The 14,883-nt window shown below is 43.0% G+C and overlaps 1 protein-coding gene across 2 annotated transcripts in view; it reads left to right on the top strand.

The window, feature by feature from the left end:
* LOC124614017 (beta-glucuronidase-like) overlaps window positions 1-14,883 on the top strand; it is a 120,129-nt gene that overhangs the window by 25,683 nt on the left and 79,563 nt on the right. For both annotated transcript variants that reach the window (XM_047142841.1, XM_047142833.1), the window contains exon 3: window positions 7,769-7,951. In XM_047142841.1, the coding sequence (XP_046998797.1) occupies window positions 7,769-7,951 (183 nt within the window). The remainder of the gene's footprint in view (window positions 1-7,768; window positions 7,952-14,883) is intronic.

The following is a 14,883-nucleotide window of genomic DNA, read 5'->3' as shown; positions in this document are numbered from 1 at the left end:
GAAGCACCTTCAGGTGTGTGTCAGGGAAGCGTTTTGGAACCCTTGCTGCTCATGTTGTATATGCATTACCTTACGGACAATATTAATACTAACCTCAAACTTTTCGCAGAAGCAACAGCTATGCATAATAAAGGACTGTCTAAAGAAAGCTGCACAAATATTCAGTCACATCTTGATGACCCCGTTTTGCCTGGCGTAGTCGCCTGCGGAAATATTGAGCCATTGTGCCTCTATAATCGGCCATAATTGTTAAAGAGTTGCCTATGTGGGCTTTTGTACACGAACTGACCTCTCGAGTATGTCCTATAAATATTTAATGGGTGGTCAAATCATTCACTCGAACTGTCCAGAATGTTCAAGTCATTCGCGAACTTTGTGGCCTGGTGACAGGTTGCATTGCCATCCATAAAAATTCAATCGTTGTTTGGGAACCTGAAGTCCATTAATGGCTGGAGATGGTCTCCAAGTAGCCGACACAGCCATTTCCAGTAAATGATATGTTCAGTTGGGCCTAAAGAGACAGTCCATTCCATGTAAAAACAGCCAACAACATTATTGAGCCACCACCAACTTGCACAGTGCCTTGTTGAAAACTTGAAGCCACGGATTCGTGGGGTCTACGCCTCACTAGAACCCTCTAATCAGCTCTTACCAACCGAAAGCGGGACGCATTTGACCAAGCCTCGGTTTTCCAGTAGTCTACGGCCAACGGATATGATCACGAGTCCAGGAAAGGGGCTGCAGGCGTTGTTGTGATATTAGCAAAAGCACTCAGGTCTATCATCTGCTGCCATTGCTCATTAACGCCCGATTCCGCCGCGCTGTCCTAACGCAAACGTTCGTCGTACCTCCCACATCGATTTCTGCGGTTGTTTCACACATTGTTGCTTGTCTGTTAACACTGACAACTCTATGCAAACGCCACTGCTATCCAGCCTTAAATGAAGGCCGTCGGCCACCAAGTTGTCCGTGATGAGAGGTAATGCCTGACATTTAGTATTCTCGTCACACTCTTGACGCATTCGGGAAGACGACGGTTCAATCCCGTGTCCGACCATCCTGATTTACGCTTCCCGTGATTTTCCTAAATCCCTCCAGGCAAACGCCGGGATGGTTCCTTCGAAAGGGCACGGCCGACTTCCTCCCCCATCCTTTCCTAATCGATGCGACCGATGACCTCGCTGTCTGGTCTCCTCCTCCAAAACAACCCAACCCCAACACTCTTGACACTGTGAATCTCGGATACTGCATTCCCTAAAGATTTATGAACTGGAGCGTCCCATCCGTCCAGCTCCAGCTATCATTGCGCGTTCAAAGTCTTGTTAATTCCCGTCGTGCGGTCATAATAACTTCGGAAGCCCTTCCACATTAATCATCTGAGTACAGATGACAGCTCCGCCAATGCATTCCGCGTTTATACCTCGTGCACGCGATACTACCGCCATCTGTATATGGGCATGTCGCTATCCCAAGACTTCTATCACCTCTGTGTTTAAGTACATATATACCTGCCTTTCACGGGCAAGTGCTCTACCAACTGAGCTACTCAAGCACGACTCATGCCCCGTCCTCACAGCTTTACTTCCGCCAGTACCTCGTCTCCTACTTTCCAAACTTCACAGAAGCTCTCCTGTGAACCTTGCAGAACTATCACTCCTGGAAGAAAGGAAATTGCGGAGACATGGCTTAGCCACAGCCTGGGGGATGTTCCCAGAATGAGATTTTCACTCTGGTATGAAACTTCCTGGCAGATTAAAACTGTGTGCCGGACCGAGACTCGAACTCGGGACCTTCGCCTTTCGCGGGCAAGTGCTCTACCAACTGAGCTACCCAAGCACGACTCTCGCCCCGTCCTCACAGCTTTACTTCCGCCAGTACCTCATCTCCTACTTTCCAAACTTCAATGAAGCTCTCATGCGAATAAAGATGGTATCTTACGACGACAATATGAATGAGTCGCTGTTGGAATCGCTCAAGTCATAAAAATACTGTTTGTAAGGATTTGAAATTGAAGGATCACAGAGGCTCAGTCGTAGGTAATGAAGATGGAGACAGCGGCTCAGTGGTAGAATACTAGGGAAGTGTCATCAGTTTACAATGACAACTGCAGACAAGACACTCGTACGACCCATGTTAGAATATTGCTCAGGTGTGAGGGATCCGTATCAAGTAGTACTGACAGCGGATATTGAATGGATACAAAGATGGGCAGCACGGATGGTCACAGGCTTGACACAAGAGAGAGTGTCACGAAAATGCTGAAAGAACTAAACTGGCAGACGCTTGAAGACAGGAGCGAACTGTTCCGTAAAACTCTAAGTAGATAGTTTCTAGAATCAACTTTAAGTGATGAATCTAGGAATATACTACTACCGCTACGTATTGCTCCCATAGTGATCGCGAAGACAAGGTTAAACTACGTACAGCACACACAAAGGCATTTAAGAAATCATTCTTCCCGCGCTCCACTCGTGAATTGAACGAAGAAAAAGCCCTAATAACCGGTGTAATGGGACGTAATCTCTGCCATGCACTTCACAGTGGTTTGTATAGTAGATGTAGATGTAGATTTGGGATGAACGTAGACTAGATAGGCATAATTAACTTGACTTACGTGAATACTTCTCGTGCTACCACTTACTGATGCATGTCTTTCAACTTTGTGAAGTTTACCCATAAATGTGTACATAATATTGGTCCACGCACTGTATTCCAAAAACTGCTCACGAAAATGTAATCATTCAGGGGGTCATATCTCGGGTTCTACTGATCACAGAGATACGGGGTCAAGTGTATTGCATAGCCCTTGGCCTAGCGATCTTTCGTATACAGATCGGAAGAACGGTCATGCTATAACTATCCTACAGTACAAGGTCAAAATTTAAACATTACACACTTCCTCCAGCCCAGGATAATGAGAAAACCAGTTGGTTCTTTTGTATTACATGTGGTGTAGGGCGGGTCTTAGGTGGCGTGTAAAAGCACCGATTGTTCGTGGGCGGTTCCTGAGAAAACCCCAGAAAAGCATGATTGTTGGGCACACAGAGTACCAATTGTCAGGATTGGCCACTTCTATAATTTCTGTTTATGGCAAATCGTCGAAATTTTTACCATATGTTCTTAAGATTATTTTCTCGGGCAACTAGGAATTTTTTTTCCATATAATTATTTCTTACCGAGATCCAGAGGTTCCAAGTTACAGTACTTACGCGCGTAATATACGGTTTCAGACGTAAATGTGGTTTTAACTGACGTAGTGAACACATGGCAAGCTTTCTAGGGTCATCACAATTTGTTTGATGTCGCCAAATTGTATTTTTAGTCAGCATTTTTCATCAAGGTAACTTTATGATGGTCTGTCACTGTATAATGGGCAATTTACATCTCGTATGTAAATGTTCCCAAAGTGGTACCATACAGCAGTGACAAACATCGGCCTACATAGGGTCTTAACATGGCTGAAAAGAACTTAAAATGACTGCCAAAAATTATGTAAAACTGGAAAGATTGCAAATTCTGTAAAATATTTCTCATAAAAATTTACTATTTAATGACACAAATCATAAGCCGGGTGTTTTCAGTGAGCTGCGATCAATAAGCAAAGTATCCAGAAAGAATGTAAAGGAAACAATTTTGTGTTAACCTTAAATTATGCCTATTTATTCGTTATCTATATGCCTCAAGATAAATAACTTTAATTAATTGTATGAACTCTATAAGTAAATTGTCAAGACTTTACTGACTATTGTATACGTTTTATGTAAGCAACACAATGGGTAAAAGAAGGGAACCAGCAGGAAAATGCTTCTTTTAGAGCATAAAAAGGCAAATATGTTTCTCTTTAAACGACTAAGACAGAGAAGTGGGGAACCAGCTGCTTCAGTTCTCATCTGCCTTCCTCACCAAAAATTTTGGCATGCGAACATACGCTCATGCTCATAAATTAAGGATAACGCTGATACATGATGAAAAAACGTTCTGGTTGGCGGTTTGCGGGTTTAAATCACCTCGGGGTATGACCATGCGGTGCATTTGACCTGCGGTCGTCGCACGGTGACGCTGGCAGCAGTTCACACACGCATTGGTGTGTTGATGCATGTCAGAGTTCGGTGCATCGAGTAAGTGTGCAGACGTTTTCAGACGTGCTAATGGTGACTGTGTGTTGAAAATGGCTCAAAGAACACATATTTATGACGTTATGAGGGTTAGAATACTTGGGCGACTGGAGGCTGGTCAGACACAGTAGGTCGTAGCACGGGCCCTCCGTGTGCCACAGAGTGTGATCTCAAGATTATGGCAACGATTCCAGCAGACAGGAAACGTGTCCAGGCCCTACAGTACGCGACGTCCACAGTGTACAAGATCACCATCAGTGCCCGCAGACGGCCACGGAGTACTGCAGGTAGCTTCACTCGGGACATTACCGCAACCGCTGGAACAGTTGTCTCCAGACACACAGTCTACAGACGACTGAACAGACATGATTTATTCGCCCAGAGACCTGCAAGGTGCATTCCACTGACCCCTGGTCACAGGAGAGTCCGTAAAGCCTTGTGTTAGGAACACAGTAGAAGGTCATTGGAACAGTGGTCCCAGGTTATGTTCACGGACGAGTCCAGGTATAGTCTGAACAGTGATTCTCGCCGATTTTCATCTGGCGTGAACTAGGAACCAGATACCAACCCCTTAATGCCGTTGAAAGGGGCCTGTATGGAGGTCGTAGTTTGATGGTGTGAGGTGGGATTATGACTGGTGCACGTACACCCCTGCATGTCTTTTACAGAGGAACTGTAACAGGTCAGGTGTATCGGGACGTCATTTTTCACCAGCATGTCCGCTTTTTCAGGGGTGCAGTGGGTCCCACCTTCCACCTGATGGATGATAATGCACGGCCCCACCGAGCTGCCATCGTGGAGGAGTATCTTGAAACAGAAGATATAAGGTGAATGGAGTGGCCTGCCTGTTCTTCAGACCTAAACCCCTTCGATAACGTCTGGGATTCTCTCGGTCGATGTATCGCTGCACGTCTTTAAACCCCTAGGACACTTCAGGAGCTCCGACATGCACTGGTGAAAGAATGGGAGGCTATATCCCAGCAGCTGCTCGACCACCTGATCCAGAGTATACCAACCCGTTGTGCGGCCTGTGTATGTGTGCGTGGTGATAATATCCCATATTGATGTCGGGGTACATGCGCAGGAAACAGTTGCGTCTTGTAGCACATGTGTTTCGGGACGGTTGTCTCAACTTACCACCAATACCGTGGACTTACAGATCTGTGTCGTGTGTGTTCCCTATGTGCCTATGCTATTAGCGCCAGTTTCGTGTAGTGTCACGTTGTGTGGCACCACATTCTGCAGTTGTCCTTAATTTATGAGCAGGACTGTATTTGTGCTCTTTTGTGCTGAAAAAGAGTAGCAGAGAGACAGTGTCAGGGGACGAGAGAGGAGACAATGCCTGTGGGAGTGAGAAGACAGAGACGCTGAGAGATAGAAAGTGGCAGTGAAAAAGAAAGAGAGATGAATGAAGGCAATGACAGTGGGAGCAAAGAGAGGTGATAGTGACGGTCAGTGAGAGATAGTGGCAGTGAAAGAAGAAGAGAGATGGACGAAGATAGCAATCGTGTAAGCAAAAGAGAGGGAGACAGTGGAAATGAAAAATACAGGTGAGTGGAGACTATACATAGGCGTGGGGGTTCAGACACTCGAAGGCCAGTGAAGTTGAACAGTAGATATAGGGAAGGACGCATTTTGGACCGAAATTTTAAACATGTGGGTATAGGGGGAAAGTAAGTTGGACCACCAGAATTTTTTAGTTGCTTACGTATGGTGGAGACTGTGGCAGTGGGAAGGAAAGAAAGGCGAAAGAAGACAGCTTAAGCGAGAGAGGAGACAGTAGCAGTAGGGCATACTGTAAATTAACGGGAGAAATAGTAGACAGTGGGAGCGACGTACACAGACAGTGACAGTGAGATGCTGAATTTTAAGGCTTAACTACAAAGAGAGACCGTGTAAAACGATTTAGAATGTTCTGTATTAAAAGAGCGTGATTGTGTTCGCATGCCAAAACCTTTGGTGAGGAATTCAGAATGAAGATTGAGCCAGCTGATTCCGCGCTTTTCTGTCACAGTCACTTAGAGAGAAACATATTTGCCTTTTATGTGCTCTGACAGGGACTATTCTCCGCTCGTGTATCTCAACTCGATATTTAGTAACACCCACAAGCTAGAAGTCTCTACTGTTGGTGCGGCTAGACAGTAAAAAGTACACATTTTAAAAAATGCTTGTGCTCGCTTCTGATGGGACCTATTAGTCAAACAAATCAAATAATACGCAACCTGAGACGGTTTATATGTACAGTAATTACAATGGTTGCTCTGTGCCCTGCAGGTGAAATCTGCCTTTGCTAATAACTATTAATCTGAGTATAATGCAATTGATCGTTTTAATTTCATCCATTTTAATAGTCGACTCGTTCATTTGTGAAGGTATACTGGAAAAAACTTATTTATTCGTTCCTCCCAAAAACATACAGTTTTGTTATTTTCCATTCTCGTAGTACCATATTCATTTAATTTGTCTTCGTAACTCAAAACAGCACTCTGCCGTCAATGTTAGCTCCACAGTGACAGACGGGATTGCTTTTAATCAATGCCAACATCTAACAACTCTACAGTCGAAGAGGCAATGTTGGCATTGCTGGAGGCTGCGCGGGTTGTCTCTCTCAACAAATCTGTCCTGGGGATAGGGACTTCTTCAATGTCCTAATCTTTGGTGCTGTCAGATATCCTCTAAAAAGCAGCTGGTATGTGCCCATGTAACACCATCACAGAATGAGACTGCTGTGCTTCGTTTCCCTAAATGCATTTACTCTTGAATCTTCATGGCAAAATAAAACTGTGTGCCGAACCAAAACTTGAACTCGGGACTTCGCCTTTTGCAGGAAAGTGTTCTACACCGAGCAACCCAAGTACGATTTACAACCCGTCCTCACAGCTTTCGTCTCCTAACTTCCAAACTTCACAAAAGCTCTCCAGCGAAACTTGTTGGACTAGCACTCCTAGAGGAAAGAATATTGCAGAGATGTGACTTAGCCACAGCCTGGAGATGTTTCCAGATAGAGTAAAACTGTGTGTGGGACTGAGACTCGATCTCGGGACTTAGGCCTTACACAAGCAAGTGATCTGCCACTGAGCTACCCAAGCAATGGTCCTGAGTTCGAGTCTGGGTCAGGCACACAGTTTTAATCTACCAGGAAGTTTGACATCTGCGCACACTCCACTGCAGAGTGAAGATTTCATTCTGGAGTAATATTTTCTTATTCAGCAAGAGTGCTGATAACCATGCCACTGCACATCACATACTCACCACTCCATAGACCGATCAGAGACCTGAAGCTTGACGGGAAGCTTTTTGGAACATGTAGGCTATACCTTGGCATCATATTGTACCTTTCTTCTTCTACTGTTTCCGTCATTTAAGTAATTATAGACACCATACAATATTTTGCATTGTTCGAATCTTTATGGGCAATGTTAAATCCAGTCAAGTAACAACAGTCTTTCAAAGCCTTTAATCAGCATGATCTGCAACATTCTTTTCGCTCAATTCTGAGAAAAAATTGAAAAGTATACTGTTATAATTGCAAGGAGTGTAGTCCTGAGTGCAGTGTGATACCCCCAATAATAACTTCGGCAGTATTACAGCTGCCATTTTAAACTTCTTGCTCAGTACTATCGGTGTAGCTGACCAATTTTGAATGTCTGCAGGTAGGAGAGGTGCTGGCGATGCCGGTACCGGCCAGCTACAACGACGTGACGCAGCTGAAGGAGGTGCGCGACCACGTGGGGCTGGTCTGGTACGACCGGCGCTTCTTCGTGCCGCGCTCCTGGCAGTCGCCCAACATCCGCGTGTGGCTGCGCTTCGGCAGTGCAACCTATGCCGCTGAAGTGGTGCGTAGCTCGCAGACATTTCATGTACTAGTTTCACAGACACAGCTTTAGTGGAGCCTATCGAAGAACTGTCATCTCTTTATGTGGGAAGTGGAGTAACTGAATTTCACAAGAGGGAAACAACGTACAAGACGACTCAGTTTCCTCGTTCAAAAACAATCCCTCCACAATTTTATTGTGGGAGGATAGAAAGTATATTCTTGAGTAAGCTTCTTTAGGTATGATTTTACTCTTTTTTTGTCGTTACGTAGGTATTTACCTGGCGCCGGCCGGCGCTTCAGTCTGGAACCACGCGACCGCTACGGTCGCAGGCTCGAATCGTGCCCCGGGCAAGGATGTGTGCGATGTCCTTAGGTTAGTTAGGTTTAAGTAGTTCTAAGTTCTAGGGGACTGATGACCTCAGATGTTAAGTCCCATAGTGCTCAGAGCCATTTGAACCATTTTTATTTACTTAGCACAGTTTCATAGATTTTACAATAAATGTTTGTATTATCTGTTGACTGTCGGAAGCTGACAACTGCCTGGTCGAAACCAGTTACACCACTGTGAAACGTTCATGTAATTCAGTCGGAAAAAAAAACAAAAAACAAAAAAAAACGTTGCATTTCATGAAGCCATTCAAAGACTCAGCAGACAAACTCAACGTCCCTCCATGGGAATGTAAACACAAGTGGTGTAATTCAGAACGTGATAGAACACTGGAATTCTGCTTCAGAGTCTGGAAACATTGGAATGGCCACCAAAGTCCAGAGAACTGGTGAAACTTCTTAGAAATGCAGAAGAAGACATCCATAGAACACAGAGGAGTTAGGCGCGCGTCCCACTTCAACAGATTGGACGAAATTGGTAATGACTTCAAACAGAACACACGAAATTTCTACAGGACTTTTAGGGAAGACCTAGCTAACTATATAACCTCCCCCCCTCCCCCCAGATATTTGTTTCCGTCGTCCAGATGGAACGCTCGATTCATTCACAAATTCTAATTCTGATATGTTGAATCGTTAGGTCTATTTTACAGGAAACATGCAACTGTGAATCTGCTACATAAAAACTAAAGTTGGACAGATTTTCCTCAAACAAAGTTTTATTTCCACTGTCATGGTGAGACACTTTATCAAAATGTTACGCCTCAAAAGCAGCAAAGCGCCAGGAAAATGGTAACTGCTGAATTACTCAACATCGGAGACAAACTCCTCTTAACAGACTACAAGCCATCATTGTGAGTATATGAGAGATTCAAAAACTGCGTTCACTCACAAGGAGACAGGACAAATCCAAAAAATTAACGAGGCATTTCTGCTCTGCCAATCACCTGCAAAGTATTCCATCATGCCCCCTTACCAGATTACAGTAACAGATGGAATGGAAGATGGGTGAATACTGAGCGGGTTTCCAAGAATGCAAATCTTGAGCAGAACAGAATTGCAATCTCATAAAGATAGTGAGGCACCACCACGAGATTCACACAGTCACCACTTTTGTAGATGTAAAGATCCTCTAATTCTGCTGATGGCACCGCTCTTGGTTCAAATGGCTCTAAGCATTATGGCACTTAACATCTGAGGTCATCAGTCCCCTGGGCGTATTACTACTTAAACATAACTAACATAAGGACATCAAATACATCCATGCCCCAGGCAGGATTCGAACCTGCGACCGTAGCAGCAGCGCGGTTCCGGACTGAAGCGCCTAGAACCCGGCCGACTGGCACCGCTCTGATTAATACAATAACAATATAACTAGCTTAATCAAACAGACGTCAACAAATACAACCTTAATTGTAAATTTCGTGGGCGAAACCTCTACATCTTATGATAGAAAAACTGACATAAGGCAACATGACTAGTTATCTCCATTCATTTTCAATATGGCGCTAAATAAGAGCATCAAAATATGGCAGAACGAAATACTTGGAATATAAATATGGGAACAAGACTAAAACAGTTAGCATCAAACGTCTTGGATTTGTCCATGACCTAGCAATAATTACCACTGGAGCCTGATAGACCCTAGAAAAGTTTTATGAGATCACCGTCAAAGCTGGCCTTCAAATTTCTTAGGAGAAGCTATAGTACATGGATTCCAAATCCACAGATGTGGGAACACTCACAAGCTGGGGTAACATCATTCGGGTTCAGAACTTCAACTTTGTCTCTACTTCTTCTACTTCTGCAGCTCATTCACAGAGCATCATGCACGTCAGACGAGACGGGTATTAGCATGAAGTGGGAAATACTTGCATGTGCGACGTAGGCCTACAGTGGAGAAGCTGTGTTGACCAAATTAATTTGCACATTTTCACTCATTGTTGTCTTACAGAGTTTCTTTCTGGGGCAATGCACCTGAAGTAAATAAAGTGTTTAGTCAGCGGAACTAGTGGGTAAGTTATTGAGTAAAGTACCATACGTCTTGCAAAATCCTTTTTAAGGATTTTGAATTCTTACACTCACTCCGTATACATTTACTCTTTAATGGCTTTTACTGCTGATAGTAAAAACCAGTTCCTGCTAAACTATGATGTACATAATCACAATACAACACACGAATTTAATTTTCATGTAGATTTTGCCTTCTTGTCTAGTGTTTACCTAACATAAAACAATGAACTGGGATTCTTTACGAGCTCAAAAAATTAAAAACTTATCTCACTAGCCAACCAATTCCCCTACAAATTATCTACAATATCTAGATTCAAGGAATGGAAATTTTTGTTAACTACATGGCAAGAAGTAATGTTTGTTGTAAAGATGTGTGATGAGTCGCATTGCTAATAGAACCCAGTATGTACAGCAACATTAGGATGTCCACTAGTCCAGTTTTTCCATGATGGTCCCGTTTTTCTCCAAAATGTCCCGCCGCTCCGAAAGTTTTTTGGAGACTCTCAAATGTCCCGTTTTTCTGTGATTCTGACTGGTAAAGTACTTTACGCTAGCAATTTACTGTGTAAATACACTCTACGACAAAAAAGTAAGCGAGACATCATGAAAAAATTATCCGCATTGAATGGAAATCGGTACATGTGATACACATGTACAGACACCCAAATCATTACAATTTCAGAAAAAAACCTAAGTTTTACCCAAGAGAAAGAGCTTCACAAATTGAGCAAGCAATAACGCATTAGCCGGCCGGTGTGGCCGAGCGGTTCTAGGCACTTCAGTCTGGAACCGCGCGACCGCTATGGTCACAGGTTCGAATCCTGCCTCGGGCATGGATGTGTGTGATGTCCTTAGGTTAGTTAGGTTTAAGTAGTTCTAAGATCTAGGGGACTGATGACCTCAGAAGTTAAGTCTCATAGTGCTCAGAGCCATTTGGACCAGAGCCAATAACGCATTAGTCCATCTCTGGCCCACATGCACATAATTCAACGTGTTGATACACCTCTGGCCCACGTGCACACAATTATTCAGTTGGGTATTGCTTGACAGAGTTTTTTGACGTCCTCCTGAGGGATATCGTGCCAAATTCTGTCCAACTGGTACGTTAGATTGTCAAAATCGCGGGATGGTTGGTAGGCCCAGCCCATAATACTCCAATCATTCTCAACTGGGAAGAGATCTGGTGACCTTGCTGACCAAGGTTGGATTTGGTTGGCCTGGAATCTTGTTGACTGGAGTAGAATTGTCTTCAGTGATGAGTCTCTGATGACCAGTGAAGACATGTCTGGAGGTGCCCCAGACGGCGGTGGGATACCAACATGACTGTCGCCTATCATATGGCCCAAAAACCAGGAGTTATGGTCTAGGGTGCCATTTCTTTCCATGGCTTGACCCCTTTGGTTGCCATCTGCAGCATCCTTACAGCACAGTGGTACTTCAACGATTTTCTGTGTCCCATTTAGTTGCCTTTCATGACAAGTCATCCTGGGCTTATATTTCAGCAATATGACACCTGCCCACATTCGGCAAAACTTTCTACTGCTTGTCTTCAAGCTTTCCATACGCTATCTTGGCCTGCAAGATCATCGGATCTCGTTCAAATTGGGAACGTTTGGTGCATTATGGACAGGATCCTCCTGGCAGATTGGAATGTTGACAATCTAGCACTCCAATCTGACAACATTTGGCATGATATCCCTCATGAGGACATCAAACTACACTATCAATCAATGCCCAGCTCAATAGTTGCTTGCATATGGGCCAGAGATGGACCAACACATTACTGATTGCTCAATTTGTGACGCTCTTTCTCTTGAGCAAAACGTACCTATTTTCTGAAATTCTAATAATCTGTGTGTCTGCACATGTACATCACATCTACCAGTTTCCATCCCATTCAGATAATTTCTTGGTGGTGCACTTTTCCCTTAATAGTCTATATACATTAGCATGTACCACTCGTACAACTTGCTCTATAATCTTTGTTTAGTGACTGCTAACGTTTTGCACTGTTGGTAGTAACGATTCATGTTAAATTGCATTTGGTTGGTTTAGATAGCGAGAATTTCCATCTCCATTCTTGTAAGCAGCCTGAAGATATTATTGTGGACGTGGAACAATTTTAAATCTGTGTAGTCACTGTCATATCATGACAAATAAAAAATGTAATTTTAACAGAAATATAAAAAAGGAAACTTCCTTCTATCAGTGGTAACAGAGAAACTGTAGAATTATGTGTGTTTTACTTTCTGAACTACTTGTGATTAAGATGAAAAAAAAGAAACACCAGAATGGAAGTTGAAACAGTCAAGGCCTTGCTGATTGTCAAAACACACTTGACTGAGTTATCATAAGCTCACTTCTGTTACAAACTGTCAAAAGGAAAACACACTTGGTGATAAAATACATAAAAGTGGAAAGTACATCAACAGTACAGTAGAATAAATGTTAAAAGTCATTTGTGATCACCTGAGTGCATGGTAGTAAGGTAAACATTCATGTCCATTGTTGCTTTTGTTGCGGTCTTCAGTCCAGTGACTAATTTCCAACAGCTCTCCATGCTACTCTATCCTGTGCAAGCATCTTCATCTCCGAATAACTACCGTATTCATCCCTTGGTCTCCCTGTATCATTTCAGCCACCACACTTTCCTCCGATACTAAATTAGTGATACAGTGATGTCACAGAACGTGTCCCATCAAACAATCCCTTTTTTACTCAAGTTGTGCCACAGATATCTTCCCTCCCAACTCTGTTCAGTACCTCCTCATTAGTTACATGGTCCAGCGATTTGACCTTCGGCATTCTTCTGTAGCACCATCCTTCAAAAGTCTCTAATGTCTTCTAGGTTTTCCAGAAATACTTTATTTTATGTCCTTTGTATCTCGGCCATCGTCAGTTATTTTACTGCCCAAATAGCAAACTCATCTGCTACTTTCAGTGCCTCATTTCCTAATCTAATTTCCTCACCATCACCCATTTTAACTTCATTTCTTTGAAGATGCTGTCTATTCCATTCAATTCCTCTTCCTAGTTATCTGCTGTCTCTGACAAAATTACATTGCATTGGCAAACCTCAAAGCTTTTATTTCTTCTCTCTGAAATTTGATTCTTGCACCAAATTTTTCTTTGGTTTCCTTTATTGGTTGCTCAAGGTATAGATTGAATAACAGTGGGGATATGCTACAATCCTGTCTCTCTCCATTCTCAACCAGTTCTTCCCTTTCATGCCCCTCCACTCTTACAATTGCTGTCTGCTTTCTGTACAACCTGTAAATAGCCTTTCGCTCCCTGTATTTTAACTCTGCTAACTTCACAATTTCAAAGAGAGTATTCCAGTCAACATTGTCAAAAGCTTTCTCTAAGTCTACAAATGCTATGAATGTAGGTTTTATTTTTCTTAACCCATCTTCTAAAATAAGTTGTATAGTCAGTATTTCCTCACATGTTCATACATTTCTCACAGACCCAATGCAGTCTTCCCCACAGTCAGCTTCTGCCAGTTTTTCCATGCTTTTGTAAAGAATGCATATCAGTATTTTGCCTTTTACCAAAGAGGATACCATCAGCGTTTAAACATACAGTAGTGATTCATGCCCTTGTGAAAAATTACGGTTTTAATTTCACCTTGCTTTCAGTACAAGTACAGCTAGGCCATTTTGGTAGATGTTACAAGGCCAGATCAGTCAATTATATAGATTGCAATTATTGAAAAGGCTGCAGCCCCTCTTGAGGAATCACACATTTGTCTCGCCTCTCAACAGATACCACTATGTTATGGTTGTACCCATGGTATGGCTGTCTGTATCACTGAGGTATGCAAGCCACATCACCATAGTGAGGCCCATGGTTCATGGGGGAGGGGTCTATGTCCATTACATTTTGGGAATAAAATTTATGTCGTGTTTCTTTCCTGAATTGTCCCAGGTCTTTTTCTAATTTTTTTAAAATTCCCAATTACTAATAAAAATGAAATGGATGCCCTAAGCAATGTAATTCACTAAGTACTAAGCTATCAAAGCAGTGGAACAAACACTGAGGTGACAAAAGTCATGGGACAGTAATACGCACTCACACAGCTGGCAGTAGTATTGTGTACACAAGGTATAAAATGACAGGGCCTTGATGGAACTGTTATTTGTACTCAGGTGATTCAAATCAAAATGTGTCCAATGTAATTATAACCACATGACAGGAATTAACATACTCTAAATGTGGTATGGTAGTAGGAGCTAGACACATGCGACATTCAGTTTCAGACATCTTACAGAATTCAGTTTTCTGAGATCCACAGTGTAAAGATTGTGCCAAGACTACCAAATTTCAGGCATTACCTCTCACCACAGACAATGCAGAGGCTGACAGTCTTCACTTAAGGGCAGAGAGCAGCAGTGCTTGAATAGAGCTGGCAGTGCTGATAGACAAGCAACACTCTGAAATAAATGCAGAAATCAATATGGGATCTATGACGAGCTTATTCATTAGGACAGTGTGGCGAAATTTGGTATTAATGGGCTATTGCAGCAGGCGATCAATGTGAGGGCTCTTGCT

Source organism: Schistocerca americana, chromosome 1 (genome assembly GCF_021461395.2).
Source record: "Schistocerca americana isolate TAMUIC-IGC-003095 chromosome 1, iqSchAmer2.1, whole genome shotgun sequence".
NCBI classification, from domain to species: domain Eukaryota; kingdom Metazoa; phylum Arthropoda; class Insecta; order Orthoptera; family Acrididae; genus Schistocerca; species Schistocerca americana.
This window is presented reverse-complemented; position numbering and strand designations above follow the sequence as displayed.